Raw genomic sequence first — 21,257 nt, forward strand, 5'->3', positions numbered from 1 at the left:
CCAGGCAAATGCTCCTGTCATATGCTCTCGTGGCACCATGGAGCTCTCTGTGCCCACCAGCAGCCACCATGTGGCTTCCAACCATTTTGTGATTGCTTGAGGAATGCCTGCCTCTCTCAGGAGCGCCCCGGACGGCTGCCCCACCCCATCTAGGTCGCATCCTGGCACCTAACACTTCAGTACGCACCCGCCGAAAAGCCCTTTTCTTGGTAAATCTGAAAAATGTCTGTTTATCCATCAAGACAACTTAAGCCTAATCTTTTAACATCCCTGAGAACTCTCCCACCTCATCCCAACTACAGGTACTCTTCTGTATGTCCAGGTGTGTGTTTCTCGAGTATACTACAGGCGTGTGTCCTACAAATGTACTGTAACCATTTACTGAGCGGCCTCTTTCCCCGACTAGGCCAGGATTTACTACGGGAAAGGCACTGTGTTTTATCTGCACTGTTTGGCAGCGAGTACAATCTCTCCATAGCTTAGCAGAACAAATGACAATATTCTCAATGACTGTTGAGGTAGAGCACACAGAGGTGAGCATTTGTTTGTAAGTGGAGGAGGAAACTGAGTTTAGAGACTTTACATGACTTACTCAAACCAAGGTCACAGGGTTGGGTCTTAAATCCCAGGCTTCGGATCCCATGATCATGAAATACCCTGCAAAGTGTCTTTTCTCTCATTGTTAAGTCTTAATTTAGGTCTGTCGTTAACTCTGTGACCTCAGGGAGGCCTAATATCTCTTATCCATAAAATGGGAATAAATATGACCTCAGAGTTCCATAGTTGAGAATTTCACAATACGGCATCTACAAAAGATTTATTAGCACTGTGCCTGGAACCTCTATGATCTACCTTACCTTCTTGCAAACTTTTCTAGGAAAGAATATGTCCTATTTGTCTTTTTCTTTTTTTAAAGTAAGCTCCAGGCCTGACGTGGGGCTTAAACTCACAACCCTGAGATCAAGAGTCAGATGTATCACTAACTGAGCCAGCCAGGTGCCCCCAGTGTGTCCTGTTTAGACGTGCTGATTGAGATTCAAAAGGAGGAAAGAGAAAAACTGTTTCTAGCAACCTGTATGTACATCTGAATACACATCCAAAGAGGAGAGGAATACTTGGCCTATAATTCAGCTACTGTCTTCCTCAGTCCGGATACTGTCACTAAGGCCTTCCCTTTACAGGTTCACCTCAATTTCTGTATCATCCTGATGAAACCAGGGTGTAGCTCACCCGCCAGTGAGGTCTGGAATTGACCTTGCTGACATAGGCTTTGTATCCAGTACCTAGTAAAACACTTGCTACTGTGTCCAGCAGATGCCAGCCCGGCCATATTCTACGCCCTCCCTCTACACCCTTCTGAGTGGAAGAGCTCAGAAGTACTACTTCTCCTTTGTTTATCAAGGAGAGGATTTGACTCTCATAATCCAGGGGTGCTGGTTTAATTTCAGTTTCTCTAAATGCTAAAATATTATTTCTAGCAGATATGTATTGAGAGCTACTAATTCGTCATAACAAAAGAATTTATTTAGCTGCTTCAAGATACATTTTGGAAATTAACATAATGTGGTGTGTTTTCTGGACATCTGAGCTGCAGGAAGTCACATAGTTCTGAGGGAGCATTACTGGTAGTTTCATGAGTTTGATGGCTCATAGATGCTTTCAGTTTCTTCTGGGCCTTATGCTTCCCCAGCTATGCTCTGTGAGGTAGGCATAAGCAATGAGAACATATTCCTTAAGATGTTGGAACAGACCTTACTTAGAACTGATTTGTAATGACAGCTAAGACTCCTTAGAGTCTGAGAGTCCTTAGAGAGGTGGGCCAGCCCATTCACTCATAGAATTTGGGTTAATTCCTGAGGCTATTTAATGTCCACCCCAAGGAGCCACACTCACTTTGCTCATCTGAGCACAAAAGTCACCTGTTCTTAAATAGCAACAAGAAGCACCGATAGGACAGGTGCCTGCCAGCGCCTCAAACCGTGAACTGCTCAATTTTCACCAAAGACCATCACAGAACACGATACTAGAAATAATAGTTCTTAAAGAACAGGTTTTCCAAACTCTCCCTCAGATTGCTGGTTTCTCGTGGACACGCCTGAGAATCCATGGAGATTCCCTCTCAGGAATAAATGAATGTTACACGCAAAATGATCTGTCCGCCAACTGGCCAACTGGATGCCGATCGCGTGTCTGTGAACCCTCGAGGCTGTCTGTGGCTCACTCAGCCGTCCCCTACAGCAGTGGGTCTCAACAGCTGGGAAGCTGTAAAAATAAAACAAAACCAGGGCCCTGGAACCCACCCTCCAGGGATTCTGATTTTATTGATCTGAGATGGGGCCCAGGCTCCAAAATTTTTAAAAGCTTCCTGGCTGAATCTGATATGCAGAAGATTTTAATTTCCAAACCTTTATTTATTCAGTTCTTACGTTTGGTGTGAGGAAGCTGGCTCCTATGGGCTCTGGAAGTTAAATATTAAGGAATTTCATGAGCTGGACAACCACTGGTACTCTGAAACTGACCAAGGCAATGGGCTAAAGCTAATAAATCAAGGGTTTGGGGGGAGACTGGGGGAGAACCTTCTTTTTTTCCTCCTTTTTTCTTTTCTCCCTCCCTCCCTTCCTTCCTTTCTTATTAAAGTGGCACACCATTGATTGAGGACCCTAGTTTCAAAGGATCCAAAACCTCTGGGTAAATAACTTCTGCCCTAAGTATTCTAGTTCTTCATCCTAGAAACAGAGCAACAAAGCAGGCCTGAGGGCTGAGTATTTGACCACACTACGGTCTTGCTGCTCCATTTTAGCGAAATTGTTTCCCAGTTTTGTTTTGGCATTTTTCCTTCAGTTAAATCACGGAATGCTACCTTTTTCAAAAAAGGGTGTTATAAAACCCATTACTGCATATTTTATAAGCAGATTTCTGAGGACAACACTGTTCTTACAACCTTCCCAAGCCTCCAAATGAAGCCCCCATGAGAAATTTGTTTTAAAGTTAAATCTCAGGGGACCCTCCCCCTCCCCACCAATGCGCAAGGGAGCCAGAAATTTCTCCCATAGTGGACCCTGAGTGCTATTGTTTTTACTTCCCCTTAGCTGCCCATGTTTTGACCATACTTTTCAGCCTCTGGAGTATATTTCCTCTGCCCCCTTCCTGGTCATGACATTCTATTTTCATTTCTATTTCCTGTGGTACTGAGGGTTTGGGTTTACGTTTTGCTATCTTAAGGTACATTACTTCTTTGCAGGCCTGGTGATCCTTCGTGAAATGATTCAAGGCGTATTTGAAGGACAAACCCACGGACATCACGGTTTTTGCCTCACTGGAGATTTGCATACAATGCTGCTAGGGCTCACACTTGGCTGACACTGGGACTCCCCAGGGAACTATAAAAAAATATACAAGCCTGGGTCCTATTCTCAGAGATCCTGACGTAACTCATCTAGTAACTCATCTAGGACGCAGCCTCAGCTTTTAAAAGTTTTTAAGTATTTTAAAGAGCTTAGCCCAGCCCAGCGTGACCCCAGCTCTTCTACAGACCTGAGCTCACATACAGCCCTCGCTTGTCCTGGATGCTGTGGATTCAAATGGTAATCGACGAACAGCCTGGTCACCTCCCCTGGCCCACCCACCTTGCTGTCCTTCCCCACCAGCCTCATGGCTGGGTCTGCCACAAGAGGAAAGAGGCAAAAACAGTTACCAATAAAATTGTGAAGTTTTCCAAAACACTGTTCATCATATATTTCTCTGGTAAGTGTTTGAGCTTGTGGATGAAGTTAATCATATATTCACACATTGGGGAGCGGTTTATTCGGTACACGAATCGGCCATTCTCGAACCTCGCATACTCCGTCTGTGAGGGAAAAAGGAGTTGAGCACTTTTACACTTCTGACTTCAAAATGCACGAAAAAGCTATTGCTGCCTGCAGAAGCATTTTTCCTTTTTCAACACGAATCGTCCGCTAGATGCTGTACATTTATGTAGTTTACTTAATTAAAAAAACGCCTATCTCCAACCTGAATGCCATACTCAGAAATCCATGATTTTTCTGGAAACGGAAAAAAAAAAAGGTATAGAAAGGATAGCTTTAAACAAGGGTTTACAGGTCAGAAAGAAAAGAAAGCAGAGGTTGGAAAGAAATATAATCACCTACTTAGTGATTTTCTACCTGGAAATCTGGGAGAGCAGGCCCAGCCAATTACAATTCTTCAAAAGAGCCCAGAGAAAATCCTCCTTCATGGTTATAAAGGCCTCACAGCCTAACAACCAATGCAGCTAATTTCTCTACCTTAGGAAAAACTACTTCACACTGATCATGAGCTCCTGACTGTGAGTTATTTCTGTCTTTAATAAAAAGGGAAAGGAAAAAAACCCAAAACTAGTATTGAAGATCCCACTGAAGGACTCAGAAATAAGAAACACACCCTTCGATAGCCTTGGATCAAAGAGGAATTAAAAGGGAAATTAGCAACTATCTCAAGAGTAATGAAAAGGAAAATACTTTACATCAAAAACGTATGGGCCCTGATGAAGCTATCCTTGGAGGGGACTTAATGATGTAGCTTCATAAGTTCATCATTAAAGATGAAGAATTACACAACTAAACCACATCTTCAATTAAAAAAGAAACCCACAAAATAAGTCCAAACCACAAAGAAACCTGGAATAGGAAATTAATAAAGATAAAAGTGCAAATCTATGTTAAGAGAAATAAAAAATGGAGACGGAATAAATTAAGAAAACTGGCTCTTTAGGTAGTCAAAATAAAATAAAGCCTTCACAAGCTTAAGGGAGAAAAGAGATGAAACCACAGTTACAGTAGAGATTGGGAGATTTGTAAAAGGTTACTTCCCGTTAATTCTTTAAGGCAAAACAACAACAACAACAATAAAAAACGTAGAGGAGAGGATGATTTCCCGGCAAAATATAAATTACTAATACTGAACTAAAAAATAGAAAACTCTAATAGGTCAATTACTGTGGAAATGACTAGAAAGTTGTTTGGAGCCTAACCCCTGAAAAAGGTCCAAAGCCCACCTGGTGTTATGGCTGAGTTTTGTGGAACTCTTACAGGACAATGGTTTTTTCATTGTTACGTAAACTACATCAGACCAGGTGCCCCAATTCTTTTTAGGAAATTGATGGACATAGAGAGACAATAAAAAGGAATAGTTGATTATCACTTATGAGATGCAAAAATCTTATATAAAATAGCAAACAGGATACATCAGTGCGTCCTAAGTAGGACTTTCTTCAGGAATGCTGTGGTGGCTCAGACACAGGACATGAATTAACTCATGATGTCTACGAAGGGGAGAAAAATGATAAAAGAGTTGCTGAAAAGGCATTTGATAAAATACTGCAGCTGTTACTAATAAAAATCCCTCAGTAGGGAAGGAATAGAAAGAAAGCACTTAGAGACCATTTATAAAATCCAGCAGTAAGTATAACCTTAAGTGGCCAAACACCAAATCCATCTCTACGAGTAGCAATAACTAAGGATACTCACCATCCCTTTTCTTTTTACAGCTGTGCTGGAGGTTTTAGCAAATGGAAAGCAAGTGAGAAAATAATAGTAACAGAAAAAGTGGCATAAACATTGGAAAAGAAGAGATAAAATAGTCTCTCTTTTTGCTGCTGCTATGACCATACACATAGAAAATCCAAGAATCAAGGGATAAAACCCACTAGAGATAAAAGAATATGGCAAGATGGCCGGACAGAACATAGCCAAGAACTTTTCTCTCTTCTATTAATTACAATCCAGAAATGGGAACTTGCATTAGCAAATTAATATAAATTAATTAATGTATATGTAAAAAGTACAAAATCTTATTAAGATAAATGAGGTGGACATGCAAATAGGTTCTTGATTGGAAAGACTTACTATTGGTAATGTATCAATTTATCTCCAAATAATACCTAAATCTAGTACAATTATAATTACATTGATCAAAAGGTTTTTGTCTTTCTTTACTTTTTTTTTTTAAAGGGATCTCATTATTTGCAAGAATAAGTGCTGGTTATTGACCTAGGAAATATATGGAAAAGAAGAAGGGCAAGTTTGACTTGCCTTGGCAGAAATAAGAATGTACTATAAAACCACTGTAGTCAAATCACATGATATTGGGGCACATGCAGAGAGAAACAGGGTAGAATCAAACAGACTCCAGGAATGGCTCCCAGAATGCTACGTGTTGACAGCGGATACATCTAAGATCTACTCATCAGGAAAAGGATGAATCATTTAATAAATGGTTTTGACAAAAATGCCTATGTGCTTGGAAGACAACAGGAGACCCCCATTTCACGCCAAATGCATACATTCTAAATGGATTAAAAGCTTAATCATAAAACTCCACCAGCACTCATGCTACCTTAGTCGTGAAAATTCCTGGGACTTGATCAAAGGCAACCTTTTGCTGCTCCCTGAACTTTACATACAGCTTTGGCTGTTATTACTGAGGGACACTGAAGAAGAGTTTGGAATCTGGGCACCAGAGGAACTGGTCTGGTTCATCCTGTACAGGTAGGTGGTCCCTTTACGGGTAAGCCCTGACAATTCGGCTGTTCGGCAGCAACGCCTCCTGTGAACATTCCACATTCCCAACCACTGACCAGTAACGGTGCTTCTTCCTGCTCGGAGGAGATGGGAGGTCACCTGGCTGTAAGCCTTCTAGGCTGGTCTCATGACACGGCCACCTTCTCACCTCCCCTCTCCTTGGGCTTCCCAGACATGTGTTGGGCCAGTTCCCCTCCTCCCTCATCCGTTTTTGTCCTCTGCTTTTGTGTCCCTTCCACTCCCCTCAGGGCTGGCTACTGCTCCTGGACCCTCCCTGCACCACGTCCTCCATTCCCATAGCTTTAATTTTCCTTAACGTTTAGGATTCCCAATTGGCATTCTCAGCCTTGCAAATTCTAGTCTTGCATCTAGAATCATGCCCTAATTGCTTCTGAATACCTTAGTTTTTTATCACTGCTCATGGCTGTCCTTGCAAACACAAAACATGTGACCTTTGACTCTTCCTCCTTGTTAGTCTTTAATTAATGCCTGTTCAGTTTCTACGTTCCATTCAAAATGTTTTACTGGATTCCCTCCGCTGCCATCTTCATGAAGCTCAGGATGCCTAAGCTTACACTGAACGTCTAGTCAACTCACTTCTGTCCTCTCTGGCCAGTGTAACCTCCTCAACACCATTCATGGCATGCCCCTCCTGCGCTCAGGAAGCTGAAGGGCATGCAGCAGCCCAGATCCTCCTCATTCAGCCCAAAGTCTTCACCTCCTCAGGCTTGCTCCTCCCTCCTCCTGCCCAGGGCACCCTGTCTCACGTCTCGGCACCAGGTCTGCACAGTCAGGCTGGGCCCTGGGGCCTGCGAGCTCCAGGACACTGTGAACAAAAGCCGTTCACGGAGCACGGGTGGGCCGGGGTAATGGGCAGGAGACATCAGAGAGTATGACCTGATGTGGAATGTCAACTGCAAACCTCCACACAGAGCAACCTACCCTGGTTAAAAGAACATTACATTTTTTGAAAGGGAGGGAGGTATGCAATATAAATAACACAAATAGGTATTCGATCCCAGTACGTGTTGAAATATGTCGGAAATGATGAAAGGAGGAGTGGCAGAAAAGCCACCACCAGCCTTGAGGCGTCAGGGTTTTAGAAGGCAGGTGCCGACCCACCTTGGCTGCTTTTCGCAGCTCCCGGAAGGCTCCTTGGACCTAGGGGCGGGAAGGGCCCCACGGGATGGCGAGGACTGTCTGTACCAGCTCGCACACCAGGGCACTGAACGCTGCTGGCCGCACGAGGCAGGGCCACTGCAGCTCTGAGGGCTGGCGTGGGGCTTCTTCCACTTGCTGGCAAATCACTTATGTCTTTTTAGAAGGCGCAGGGAAAAGAGGTGAGAGAAAGGGGGGAGAAGGAGGAGGAACCAGAAAAGGAGACCGCTCTGGCCCAGTGAAAGCCGAAAGGGAGGCAGCGGGGGGTCCCCGAATGCAGGACTCCGGCGTGCAGCTGCCCACTTACCTCTACTTTTTCTACTACTTGCTTCCCAAAGGAGCACACTTTGGTGGAACAGGTGACTGTCATGTTCTCAGAGCTCTCATACTGACTGGTGACACCATAAAAGGCCCCAGCGTCATCCTGAATATTGCAGTTTAGGTCGGCCTGTTGGAAAGGAAACAGAGGTGGGGGTTATTTCCTCATTGCAGGAGTCATGGCAGTGAGCAGTGACCATGTGGGGAAGACGTCCAACCCTGCTGGCCGAGCAGAGGGCAGGAGGGGTGCGAGCAGAGGTGGGGAGGTGGCGCTGATCTAGAAAGAAGTTCCACAGCCCACTGGTCGTCTTTTGAAGACAGCGCTAACCCCAGCAATCTTCCCTTGAAATGAAGACACTAAACGCGTCTATTTCAGTTCACTTTCCTGCATCCAGTATAGAATAATACTCCAGCCTTGTTAGGAGATCCATGAGGTCTCTGAAATATGTACAGAAAGCAGAGTGTGCCTTGGGTTCACACTCACTGATCTGTAGACAGATTTAAAAGAACAGGAGACCTATTTAAAAGAAGAAAAGACCTGTAGCTCGCTAGCCACTTGTTATATGTGTAAAAACCTGAACCTTCATTACCAATGACAGCATCCGGAAGGGAAATGGTTCCTATTCAAGACTGGTTTGCAAAGATGCCAAGCCATTGGTAATTCCCACTCATTTAAGGTATTTTAGGATTACCTACTATGGGAGGTTTATGCTAGACACATCCAGGACTACAAATGAGAGATACGTACTTAAAAGAGCTGTAAGGGATGGAGAAATCCTACCACGTCAAAGGTGCTCAGAGTTCAGACAAGGGAAGGCATTACTTTGAACGAGGGGTATTACTTACGGGGCGGTTATGATGTGAACATGCAAAGGTGGGTTGAGGGGACTCTGGGGGCAGAAGCAGCCTAGGGCACCTTCTTCCAGCTACGGCGGTGTAAGGACTGAGGCCACCAGGAGAAGTGAGTTTGGAAATGTGGCCAGGACCCAGGTCACGGAGGGCTAAAAAAGGGGCGCGGACTGCACGCTGCAGGAAATGGGGACCCTCTAAAAACTCTGGCGCGAGAAGGAACTGTGATCCGAGCCGTGTTTCAGGATCCACGTCTCGGCCTGGTCTAAGTGTCCGCTGCGGAAGGGGCTGCGAGGCCACGGCGGCAGCTGGCCCACTGATTGACGGCTCCCTCTGCTCCAGTACCTACTGACCTGCCATGTGACACCAGGCACTGGGATCAGTGTGAGCACGAGCTGGGCCAGTCCCTGCTGCCACAGGCTCACAAGTTAGTAGGGAGGATATCACTGTAGGGAGGAGCGCTCCCGAAAGAGGCATCGAGGACCCTAAGAGCCAACTCTGGGGTCAGGGAAGGGAAACTTCCAAGGGAGACGTGGCTCAGATCCAAAGGCGACAGGAGAGCTGATGAAGGCAGGTGAAGGTGCCCTGAGAGAATGCAGACAAGGTGCAGAGAACCAGAAACAAGGCCACGGAAAGGCTGGGATGAGAGAGGGCGACAGGAGAGACAGGACGTCTTAGATCCTAAAACCAAGGAGCGCAGGAGCTATAAGTGCCCAGGACGGGCACAGTGACGGGTTATGGCTGGATCTGCGTCCCTAAAAGGCACTGTCAGCACAGTGTGGAGACGACTCTGGAGAAGTGAGAGCACAGGCAGAGACAGGTCAGAAAACTGTCAAAGTAGTCGGAACAAGGGGCGGTATCTGCACGGTCTCAGGGCTGGAGAGAAATAGGGGGACCGGACTCGTAAATGAGACCATGGTTTGTGAGGTTTGGCACCTTCTTTTTTTTTTTTTTTTTTTTTTTNAACCCACGAACCGCGAGATCATGACCTAAGTGAAAGTCGGACGCTTAACCGACTAAGCCACCCAGGCGCCCCAAGGTTTGGCACCTTCTGACCAGCTGATTCTAAAACCCTGACAGGCACTAACCGCTAGGAAGACCTGAGTCATCCTATATACATTTTTAATAAGGATCTGCATTTGAATTGAATATCAAGACAGTGTCCCCTTCCTTAGGCAAAACTGCCAGATTTCCTGGCCCCAAATAAAAAGAACCATATGCTTTACATTCCCCGTTTTTTCTTACGTGCCAAGAAATTCAAAGCTAAGTTCAGTGCTCAACTACAGTAATTACCTGTCCCAGGTATTTCTAATAGCAACTAATAACTGGTGTATAGCTCCTTTTACTGGATTCCAATCTGCTTTTACTTGTACTTGTCCAGGTTTATGTTACCCGTAAATTTAGTAACACTCCCTCACATTCTGCCTTTAGGAATTATATGGTGCACAGATTGTAAATAAATAAAAAATACCCAGGTGTACATGTTGCTCACATTTGCAGGCTTGGCTCCGTGAAAAGGGCAGGTGAGCAAGAAATGATGTACGACCCTGACTGAGATCTGTGCCTCAGCTCCCTGGGTCTACTGAGCTGCAGCCTCCAGGGGATAAAGCTACCAACGGGTCCCAGGCCCGCAGGAGCCCTGCCCCAGAATGATACCCAGCTTTCCACGTGCCACCTGGCATGCACTGCAAGTGGGCTCGTGGGAACCACTGCCTTGTTCTGCCACCAGCTGAGGGTCAGGGCTCTGAGAAGTGGCTCAGGTACATTTCGGTGGTGGGATGTATGCTCTCACAATCATGGTATAGTTTGTGCCAACAGGTTTTAGGTTGTCCCAGGAAAAAGTAAAAACACACATGTGGTAAGAAAAAAAAAGAAAAAAAGAAAGGAAGTAAAGAAGGAAGGAAGGAAATCAAACCAGAAAAAGAGTGTACATTTTTTTTCTACCCCTGAATTTGCCAATCTCCCCACTGGTGACCAGTATTATCTGTTTCCCAAGTGTCCTTTTAGAGATAGTTAGCACTTAGATACCCAAGCACACACCTTCCTTCTTTTTTGCACAAAGAGGGGCACTCTTCAAACCTTGCTTTAAAATATTTATATACACACATGTAGTGGGGCTCAGTCAGCTAAGCATTCAACTCTTGATTTCGGCTCAGGTCACGATCTCACAGTTCTTGAGTTCCAGCCCCATGTCAGACTCTGCGGATAGTGTGGAGCTTGCTTGGGATTCTCCCTCCCTCTCTCTCTGCCCCTTCTCTGCTCGCTCTCTCACAAAATAAATAAAAATAATAAAAAAAATAAATAAAAAAAAATATTTAAAAAATAAAAATAAAAAAATACATAGCTACATCTTAGAACTGATACGGAAATATCAGTTTTTTGGNCGCTCGCTCTCTCACAAAATAAATAAGTGTTAAAAAATAAAAATAAAAAAATACATAGCTACATCTTAGAACTGATACGGAAATATCAGTTTTTTGGGTTTTGTTTTGTTTTTTTCTTAATGTTTGTTTACTTTTGAGAGAGAGAGAGAGACAGACAGACAGACAGACAGACCACACACAAGGGAGGGTCAGAGAGAGAGGGAGACATAAAATCCGAAGCAGGTTCCAGGCTCTGAGCTATCAGCCAGAGCCCCACATGGGGCTGGAACTCAAAAACCGTGAGATCATGACCTAAGCCGAAGTCAGACGCTTAACCGACTGAGCCACCCAGGCACCCCTGGAAATATCCATTTTAAAAAGAATGGCCATTTAAAAACCTGAGCAGCCCCACATTTTGGTAACCGCATACTACCATTCCATCACCCAGGCGCACCATAATAATTACCGCGTGTTCTACTGATGGATGGCTCACTGCTTCCCAACACGGATACAGTAATGAGTTTAAGTNAGACAGACAGACCACACACAAGGGAGGGTCAGAGAGAGAGGGAGACATAAAATCCGAAGCAGGTTCCAGGCTCTGAGCTGTCAGCCAGAGCCCCACACGGGGCTGGAACTCAAAAACCGTGAGATCATGACCTGAGCCGAAGTCAGACGCTTAACCGACTGAGCCACCCAGGCACCCCTGGAAATATCCATTTTAAAAAGAATGGCCATTTAAAAACCTGAGCAGCCCCACATTTTGGTAACCGCATACTACCATTCCATCACCCAGGCGCACCATAATAATTACCGCGTGTTCTACTGATGGATGGCTCACTGCTTCCCAACACGGATACAGTAATGAGTTTAAGTGCAGCAGGAAAGATACATTAGATATTACTTTTCATTTCCTTTCCTTCCACTTAAAAAATTTTCCAGCACTGTAAGAGTTTTAATGGGCTATAAATAAACAGTATTTTAGTTTTATAAAGACACTCATTGTTTTTGACACACTCAGGTTGTTCTGAAAGACTGCTGAACAGTCAAAAGCAGTCTGGCGTGAGGAGTGGGAAGAAGTACAGGGAAGGGGCGGTCGACAGGACAGACCACGGGGTGTCAGTGACACGACCAGAGGGAGGTTTCTTCAGAACTGCACCTCACCTCCCTAGGCACAAGACTCTCTTTTCTGTCCTTTTTTAAAAAATGCTCCATTTTTTACTTTATTCACTTCGGTGGCATTGACAGTGCAAACTAATGGGACACTTAAAATCTAAAGCAAGCATAGAAATAAACACACAAAATAATCCGTCCATATATATAAATTAAAAATGTCTAGAATGGTATCTGCCATAATGTGACGTTACCAAAGCTGCTGGAAATGTCCACAGCCTCCCATTTCTCCCAGAAATGCTCCCATTTCTCAGAGTTTCTGTGCTTACGCCATGCTGGTGAGAGAAAGCAGCTGGCCCACGGCAGGCCCACCCTGCGTGGACCTCAGTAGACTGGATTCATTTTTAAGATCCTCTTTTCTTTGTTGGACACAATTATTTTCAGTAGGACTCAGCACTCTGTGTCACTGGTTTAAATTTTAAACGCAAGAACCCCCAAAGTAGTAACAGAGCGACAGAACTGAAGTAACTCCCGTTCTGTTTTCCCGTCTGCATGACGGTGCTCTCGGGGCGCATTTCCGCGTCTATCGTTTAACCACGGGGACTGCAGCCCAAGTGACTCCGACCTGTCAAGAGCTTACTCCTAGGAATGGACACAAGGCTGAGTCCACATGTGTTACTAGTAAGCCCAAGTGTGCTACTATGAAGCATATATACGTGTGTGGAAATGAAATCCACTAATTTCACCAATGGTTTAGGACTTAGGTCAACAAAAGATTTTTTTTTTCTTTTTAGGAGTATTTTGGCAGCGACGTTGTACGGAACTGTGGGCACAGGGTGATCATAAAAATGACCGCGATTTTTAGATGGTTTTGCCATCTAAATTTCTCTGCCACCATGGCCGTCCTTACTGTCTGTACCTGGGCAGGCCATCCTTACCATCTCACCTTCGGTTCACCACTGTCCCTTAGAAGTCCCCAAATAATTTTAAGTAGTTTTAATTGGGGATGGAGGATCTGTGGTGTTAATGACAGGAAGTATCAAAAACGGAGCTATTAAAATATACACATTATGAAAACCTGCTTGGAAATTAGCTCAACAAATTAGAAGTGCTAAACTTGTGGAAGTTATTATTATTATTTTTACATAAAACGAAAGTCTGACATATGTTCAGGGAGACGCACAGATCACAAGCTTATAATCCAGTTCATTTTCATAAAGTGAAGACACTCGTAACCAGCACTCAGATGAAGAAACAGATGTGCCTCCCCACCCCGTTCATGCTCTCTAGTACAATAATTTTTAGTACAATCACTCCTTTACCTCATAGGGATGATCTTGAGGCTAAAACACCATCTATTAGTTCTGTCTGCTGTTTTGAACTTTAAATAAATGGAATCACAGATCGGCTCCTCCGTTCTCAGCTTCATATGCTCAGCATTACAGTAGGAGATTCATGCATGCTGTCATGTGTAGTTCATTCCCCTGATACTAGATGATTCCACCGAATGAAAAATACCATGATCTACGCAGTCTACCACTGACGGGCCCTGGCGATATTTTCAAATCCGACTGACCGTGAAGAGAGCTACTCTGAACATCCTTGCACACGCTTTTGAGGACCACATGTGTGTATTTCTGTTGGGTGTTCCCAGGAGCGGAATAGCTGGGTCATGAGGACTATGCACATTTTTAGCTTTCATTTAGATAACAGGGACAGATGGTTTTTGAATGATCTTGCTTTACTTTTTTTTAACAGTTGAGAAAACTTTAATGATCAGTATACATTTATCAGGTTAGTTTTTAAAAGGCTTCTCGACTAACAGTAAATAACCAATTTGCTATTATGAAGCTCCGCAATTATTCCTGAATGGTGGAAAATAATCATGTAGCCACCCCAGCTGTTCTTTGGGAATTTTCTAGGAGGAGGTATTGATGGGAGAGAGAATCGTCTGTCAGCTGAGGATGTTCCGATTATCCCAGAAATGCATTCACGGAGCTCCCATGGCACGAAGGTAACATCATAGAAAGAACGCTAGCATTGAATCAACAACAAAGGAGGCAAACTCTGATTTGAGTCAGAGATTTGCATGCAGTTCATCACCCACCCTCTCTACCCATTTTTCCCAATTGAAAACTCAGGGCAAACCTATTTCAGATAGTTCTGAAGGCAAGGAAATAAGAAAGAATATGCCAGTATAAGATGCAAACTATTTCTGCCTCATCAGCTCTTACCTGACTGCAGGATATTTTTTAAAAGCAAATTAATTAAAAAAAAAAAAATCCAAGAAACAGCTGAAACCCAGCAAACTTGTCTTCCCAACAAATCCCAAATTCAAACCATACCCCATCCTCTCCTCTGGGGACAAAGCAGCCTAAAATGGTCTGGGCTAGGCTCTGAAGTGTGTGTTAAACACACAGGCACTGGCAAGTGTGTTTTAAGGAATCTTTGCACATTTTGCCTTAGAGCAGGTGTCCCATATATGAACTAGGTATGGAGGCCAACTCTTTCTCCAAATGCCAAATGCAGGAATCTTTTCCATGGTATCCTGACCTGTGCTGCCTTTGGGCTAAGTATCTTTAGATATAGGAAAATCACTGCTTTAAGAAAAAACTATGTGCAAGGTAGACTTAATTATGAGATGGTTCTTTTTCCTAATGTATTAGTTTTCTATTGCTGCTTTAACAAGTAAAAACCGAGTGCCTTAAAACAACATAAATATAGGGTCTTAAACTTCTGCAGGACAGACTTCGACACTGGTTTCGGTTACTATGGTTACTATGAGGGTCCTAGCAGAGCTGCCCTGGGGAGGGATCAGTTTTCCTTGCTTCTTCCAGTGTCTGGAGGCCACTCACATTCCTTATCTCAGAGCCCCTCTCCCCATTTTCAAAGCCCACAACAGCAGGCCGGGTCCTCCTCATCTTCTGCTTTTATGGAACCTGGTGATGACTCTGGACCCACTCAGATAATCCAACATCCTCTCCCCAGCTACTGCTAAGCAACCTCGATTCCCCTTTCTGTGCAATGTAACATATTCATAGATACGATGGCTATGGACTTGGACGTGACTCTGCCTACCACACCCCTAGACTTGCAGTTCATGTCCCTGCAACTTCCCCCCAGTGCTCTGCCTTCTGGAATCATCCAGACTCAAGACCACCTCTGTTAGACAATTCTGCAATTTTCACTCATTTCTCCCTCACTCTTACCTGTCATCTTCTTCCTCCTCTCACTCACAAGATTCTTCAGGCCCCATCTGCTTCCCCAGATTCAAGTTCTACATTTATTTTTATTAAACCGCATCTTGGTTTCAGACCCCCCTTCCATCTAGTACAGATGTTCGTGAATTCTCACTTTTCACCTATCCTTATTTCATTCCGGATGTCTAACCGACAGCACGGACAGCAGTCATTTCTTTCAGTCTCTTTCTCCACCTTTAACCACAGAGAAGACCTGCTTTCCAAAGCCGCCGCGGCGATAGGCAGAGACAGCACAAGAGACAAAATGGCAGCCGTTAATAATGCTGACAACTGTTGTTAGTAACTCAGTGACTGAAATTGCACCCCAGGATGGATACAGACAGAGCCTCGAGTCTATAAAGATGGTGGTTCATAATCAATAACTAAGACAGAAAACAGTGCCCACAGAGCCAGTCTGAGCGCCCATCTACAAGCACCCACTACAACTGTGCAATACAGACACATGATGGCTTTTTCCAAAGAGAAAAAGCAGCACTTTTTTTTGATCTGTGAGTTTATGACGAGTCTTAAGTTTTGGATAGAACTGTCCCAACAGGCACAAAATTACCATCTTTCCCACAAAGAGTTGATTAGAGAGGTTACAGAATTCTTTCTGGAAATTAAAAAAAAAAAGCACTCGTTAATAAAGGTGTGCTGAATCAATTATAGACTTCAGAGTCTACTAGTGGGCAGGTCCTGGGAAATGATATAAGATCAAAGTAGAAGCAGGTTACAATACCACGCAGAGAGAACTGATGGCATCGGACTGCAAAGAAACAAGAACAAGAAAAAAAGGAACCATTTCCCCTAATCCTTCCCTAAACCATCCTTGTCTTACACTCATTATAAATGCAGTTGAAACAGTTCAGTCACCAGAGAAGACCCTGGAGAGTTTCCCCTCTAATACTTCTCAGTTAGCCCATTTATTCATGTGTCTGTTCCACTGTTTACTTCCATGCTTTTGAAATCTGAAATATAAAAGCAATATACTTCAGGGGCGCGTGAGTAGCTCAATCGGTTAAGTGTTTGACTCTTGATTTCAGCTTAGGTCATGATCTCATGGTTTGTGAGATGGAGCCCTGCAGCCTGCTTGGGATTCTCTCTCTCCCTCTCTCTCTCTGCCCCTCTCACCCCTCAGAAACAAATAAACATTAAACATTTTATAAAAAGCAATAAACTTCAAAGAACGATCCTTTCCATTCTCTGAGTGAGGAAAAATGAGGCCTAGCCCCCTTGGGTAGGATCCAGTGTTCTCGGAGGGGACGGGAGGGGAGGGCCGGGCCACGGGGCCCCCTGTGCAGAACTCCAGGGCTCTGGAAACCTGGCTCTAGGTGGCTGAAGGACCAGGGTGTGAGCACTACAGCTTTTGAGCAAAGAACGGAAACACATGCTCACACAGGGGCAGTGCTGGGCTGGTGACATGGTGACAACCACTCTGCCATGGGCTTCTAGAAGGAAAAAGTCTGCTGGCACTGAGAGGAAGCAGATGACCCCACAGGCAGGGGACTGAGCAGGGGTATCAGGTCAGGAAAGAAGAAAGCAGCTGGACCTTCCCTTCCACCCGGAGGGCTTGGAAGGGCCGAATAGGAATTACTTGGTTGCAGAAATGAAAACATCAAGAGGACTGTCCCTGACAAGAGACAGTCTAATAGGCACTGATGGAGGCAAGGAGGCGCTGGCATTTTCAAACCACCACTTTGAACCTCTCCTCTTCATCCTCTCTGAGCAATGATCAAAGGACCAAGATTTCAAATTGTGAAGCAATTTTTTCCAATGGCAGCATCTGGCTCCTTGGCAGGCGGCACTGGGAGCCGGGCCCTGTTGTGGGCAGCCGTCCAGGCCCGCCACATGGCCAGGCCCGGCCGGGCAGGGCACCACGTGGGCCTGCAGCTGCTTCCACAGGCGCCAAAGGACAATCACTGGGCACTGGGCACTAAGGCAGGGGGCGGGCAGAAGTAGCCCAGGGGGCGGTGCTGATGAGGGTGGTTGGGGGGGTGCGGGGAGGCTCCAGGATGCAGGCTGCTCCCAAACTCTCCCCCCTGCCTCGTTTGCATGTCCAGACCCCTGGAGCCAGCCCCACTGGCATCAGAGGACTGGTGTTGGGGAATTTCACTGGGGTGACCATGGGCAAGCTGCACTGGGGGAGAGCGAGGAGGCTGCCCATGGGGAAGCAAGTCTTTGAGCACGTGCACTTGGGACCACTGTGGCCTTGCCCAAACGGGACAGCAGCTGGAGGGCTCCTGCCACAGCTGTTTTAAATAAGAATAATAGGAATAAACTAAGCCTCGCTCTTCAAGTTACTTTCCACTAATTATGGCATATATTTACATCTACAAAATAGAAGATTTAAAAAAAAAAAACAAGAGCCCCACCAAGAGCCCCTTTATTGTGCAGATCGGGCACCCCTATTTGAATTTCATAAACATTTAGTACTTCAAAGACTCTTAAAAGCTTGCTTTAATTACAATATGTCCTGCTTGAAAGGCTGGCTGTTTGCATTGCAAATTCCTACAAATACGGCATTCATTTAAAAAATTTCAATTAATATCACAAACACAACTTCAGGTAACTGCCACTGGTGACTTCACGCAGTAGCTGGGATGAAAGAGCTAAGGTCTCAGCCCCAAGTACAAAGCAGCTGCACAGGCCAGTTCTTTCCAATGGAGGCAGCTAATGAGTTCGGGGCTCCCAGCTGAGCCGGCCCGTCACCAGCACATCGGTCAGGTGTGTGAACACTGGCCCCAGACCCCGCTTTCCGAATCGGGCGATGGGGATCTTTTTCAGGTCTGGAGTTTTTGTGCACGAGAAGTCCTATACAGAACGACAACAAGTCAATTAACAAGTGTAGAGTTGCCAAATAAAATACAGGACCCCTCGCTACGTTGGATGTTCCGGTAAACGAGACACTTTTTTATTCTGTGTGTTTCCCGAAGACTGTATGGGAAGCTGTGCGCACCAAAAACGGGCATGTTGTTCATCTGAAATTCAAATGTAACTCAGTGGCCTGTAATTTTATTTGCAAAATCTGGCAACTCTACTAAACACAAGCCATCTTTACCAAAAAGAATAACAAAAATTGGGACTTACCCTCACACCTCATTGCTGTAAAAAGACATTTTCTGCTCAAGATATTTTAAGAAAAAAGCGAAGTCGCCAAATCGTACACGGAGCCTGATTCTTTTTTAGTACCACCAAGTGATGGATGATGTTTGTAAATGCTTGTAAAAAGTTCAGAGAGGATACATGGCCGTGGGGGGGGTGGGAATCTCACATTTTCTTCTACAGTCTGTTGATTTCCTTAGACTATTTATAAAAAGCTTATATTGCTTTTGCAATGTAAAAAGTAAATACAGATGGGGTGGGTGGGCAGGATGTACTTCGGGTCGACACCTGCCGTCGGAGAAGGGTTCTCATATTATCACCAAGGGGCTACATCTATTGCGACAACTGACCAAGATCCCCTCGGGGTTTATGACTTCGTCCAGATAATCCGCTTATTCTTGCAAAACTCGGTCTGGGATAAGAGCCACCCTGATAGTGCTACCTTAGTTCTCTCCCTCTCAGGTTTCTCTTGAGGCAAAGCTACAGAGAAGCCAATCGTGCAGTCAACAGGGCAAATACCTGGAAGTGCAGATGCATCATGTGTTTGCTTCCCCCTGGACCTTGGGTTTGCAGTGGTTCCTGGTTGGGGAGTGGGGGGTGAGAGGGGAGGGGACAGTGGCTTAGCATCTCAGCCTGTAACCATGGCACGGAGCAGAGTTAAAGAGCCCAATGCAGGAAAAGACGGACCCCTGACCTGGGCTTTGTTAGCCAAATGACCCAGGACAAAAAGCATTAGAGGAACAGCTGTCTGATGGAGGCTCCCAAGAGGTTAAGGGAACTTCCAATTTACATTCCGCCTGATGTGCAGAAGCATTCAAGTTAAAAAAAAAAAAAAAGTATCCATACTGTGGCTGAAGTTAAGGGATTGAGGAGAAAGCAGAGCGAACTTCTTCCATTTTCTAGGCTGTCCTGTACAGCTTTGTTTTTAGGGGGATTCGGAAAGTCTTTTAAATAGAAAGTGATGGCCACAGAGATCGATGTTTCCACCCCAACCCTCACCATTCTTCAAGTTCTGGAAGACCCAGCAGCCAACACCTCCTAGGAAGATTTCCTGTCTCCACTTCCCTGTGGAGCATCCGCTTCCCTGAACTCCTCCCCACCCCCCTTCCACTGGCCAAATTCTTTGAAGATTCAGCTCGACCGCCATGTGTCTGTGAGGCCTTCTGGAATGTTCTCAGGTATTCTGTGCTTCCACATTTCCATCACAGCTCCTATCCCATGGTGCTGTCACTTACCTGCCCATGTGTCTGCCATCCGAGACCTGACCCTAAGGTCGGCCTCTTACCAAGTCTGTTTTCCCAGTTCTCCAGGATCAAGTAGAGTACATTGAATGTTGACTGACCGAATGACTCCCTAGTGATGTACATATATGATACTAATACAAATGAAGAAACCATTTCTAGAAGAACCTGACTGAACTCCTGGAAACTCCTGAACTCCTGAGAGATAGCCTGGAAAAGCTTTCGTAGGACTCTCAAGGTGTCCTCCCCTACTTCAGTAAATTCCTTTATGCATCACTCGATAAACCAGATGTCAACTCTATCAGCATATGGTATCTGAGCTGGCTAACTGGCAGGTGTACTATACACCTGATGTATAAAAAGATGCCAATTTCCCTAGGTGTACTGAGTGAAAGAACTCTTCGGCCACCACATTTCTTTAGAACACTTAAAAAATCTGCTATATACATCGCACTGCCAGGTAAACAAAAGCTACAGATGGGATCGCTGATCCGTGGGGGAGGCCTACAAAGAAGTTTAGGATGCAGGGCTGGGAAAACAGGAAGGAAGGAGCAATAGACAGCAGTCCAAGCAGAAAATGCTAACAAGGTCCAGACATTCCTTTTATGAAATCAAACCAAAACGGTTGCATGTGCAAGTTTATTCACTCCTCTGTCTCTCCACATGCAGTACCAGAACTTGTGGATAAGAGATTTTTTTTGAAGTTTATTTATTTATTTTTTAGAGAGAGAGAGAGAGAGAGAGAGAGAGAGAGCGCTCACAGGGGAGGGGCAGAGAACGGAGGAGAGAGAGAATCTTAAGCAAGGTCTGTGCTGTTAAAGACTGATGGAGGGCTCGATCTCATGAACCTGAGCCGAAATCAAGAATCGGACGCTTAACTGAGTAAGCCACCCAGATGCCCCAAGATATGGTTTTTTATAAAAAAACAGGCCGTTGGTGAAGATGATCACATAACCACGATTGACCCAGAGTATTTATTATGTATTAGCCTCATAAATACTTCTGAACATAGTGGTTTTACTTGCTCATCTTCCTTCCACCTACATCATGCCATCGCTTGATACTGCTCTTGTAATTTCAGGACTTAACACTATTTTGAGATGAGACAGAAATACAGAGACATGGAAGGCTTGTTGAACTGAAAGGCCCTTTCTTTACGGATAGCAGTTTAAAACGTGTGGAGCAAATCATTCCATTTTGCTAACTTCCTTTTCCATGAATAGCAACGGGTGGGCTTGGTTCCAAATGATAGACTCAAGTCTACAATTCCAATCAAAATTACGCCGAATCCAATTAGACACAGGTTGAAACTCCGGA

General features: G+C 44.9%; 1 protein-coding gene across 6 annotated transcripts in view; it reads right to left on the minus strand.

The window, feature by feature from the left end:
* Positions 1 to 21,257, minus strand: part of TEAD1 (TEA domain transcription factor 1) — a 184,990-nt gene that overhangs the window by 10,450 nt on the left and 153,283 nt on the right. For all 6 annotated transcript variants that reach the window (XM_077761184.1, XM_077761185.1, XM_077761181.1 and 3 more), the window contains 2 exons: positions 8,023 to 8,163; positions 3,695 to 3,847 (listed from right to left, as the gene is read on the minus strand). In XM_077761184.1, coding sequence (XP_077617310.1) covers positions 3,695 to 3,847; positions 8,023 to 8,163 — 294 coding nt within the window. The remainder of the gene's footprint in view (positions 1 to 3,694; positions 3,848 to 8,022; positions 8,164 to 21,257) is intronic.

The sequence above is a fragment of the Crocuta crocuta genome, unplaced genomic scaffold (assembly GCF_008692635.1).
Source record: "Crocuta crocuta isolate KB4526 unplaced genomic scaffold, BGI_CrCroc_1.0 scaffold233, whole genome shotgun sequence".
NCBI classification, from domain to species: Eukaryota; Metazoa; Chordata; class Mammalia; order Carnivora; family Hyaenidae; genus Crocuta; species Crocuta crocuta.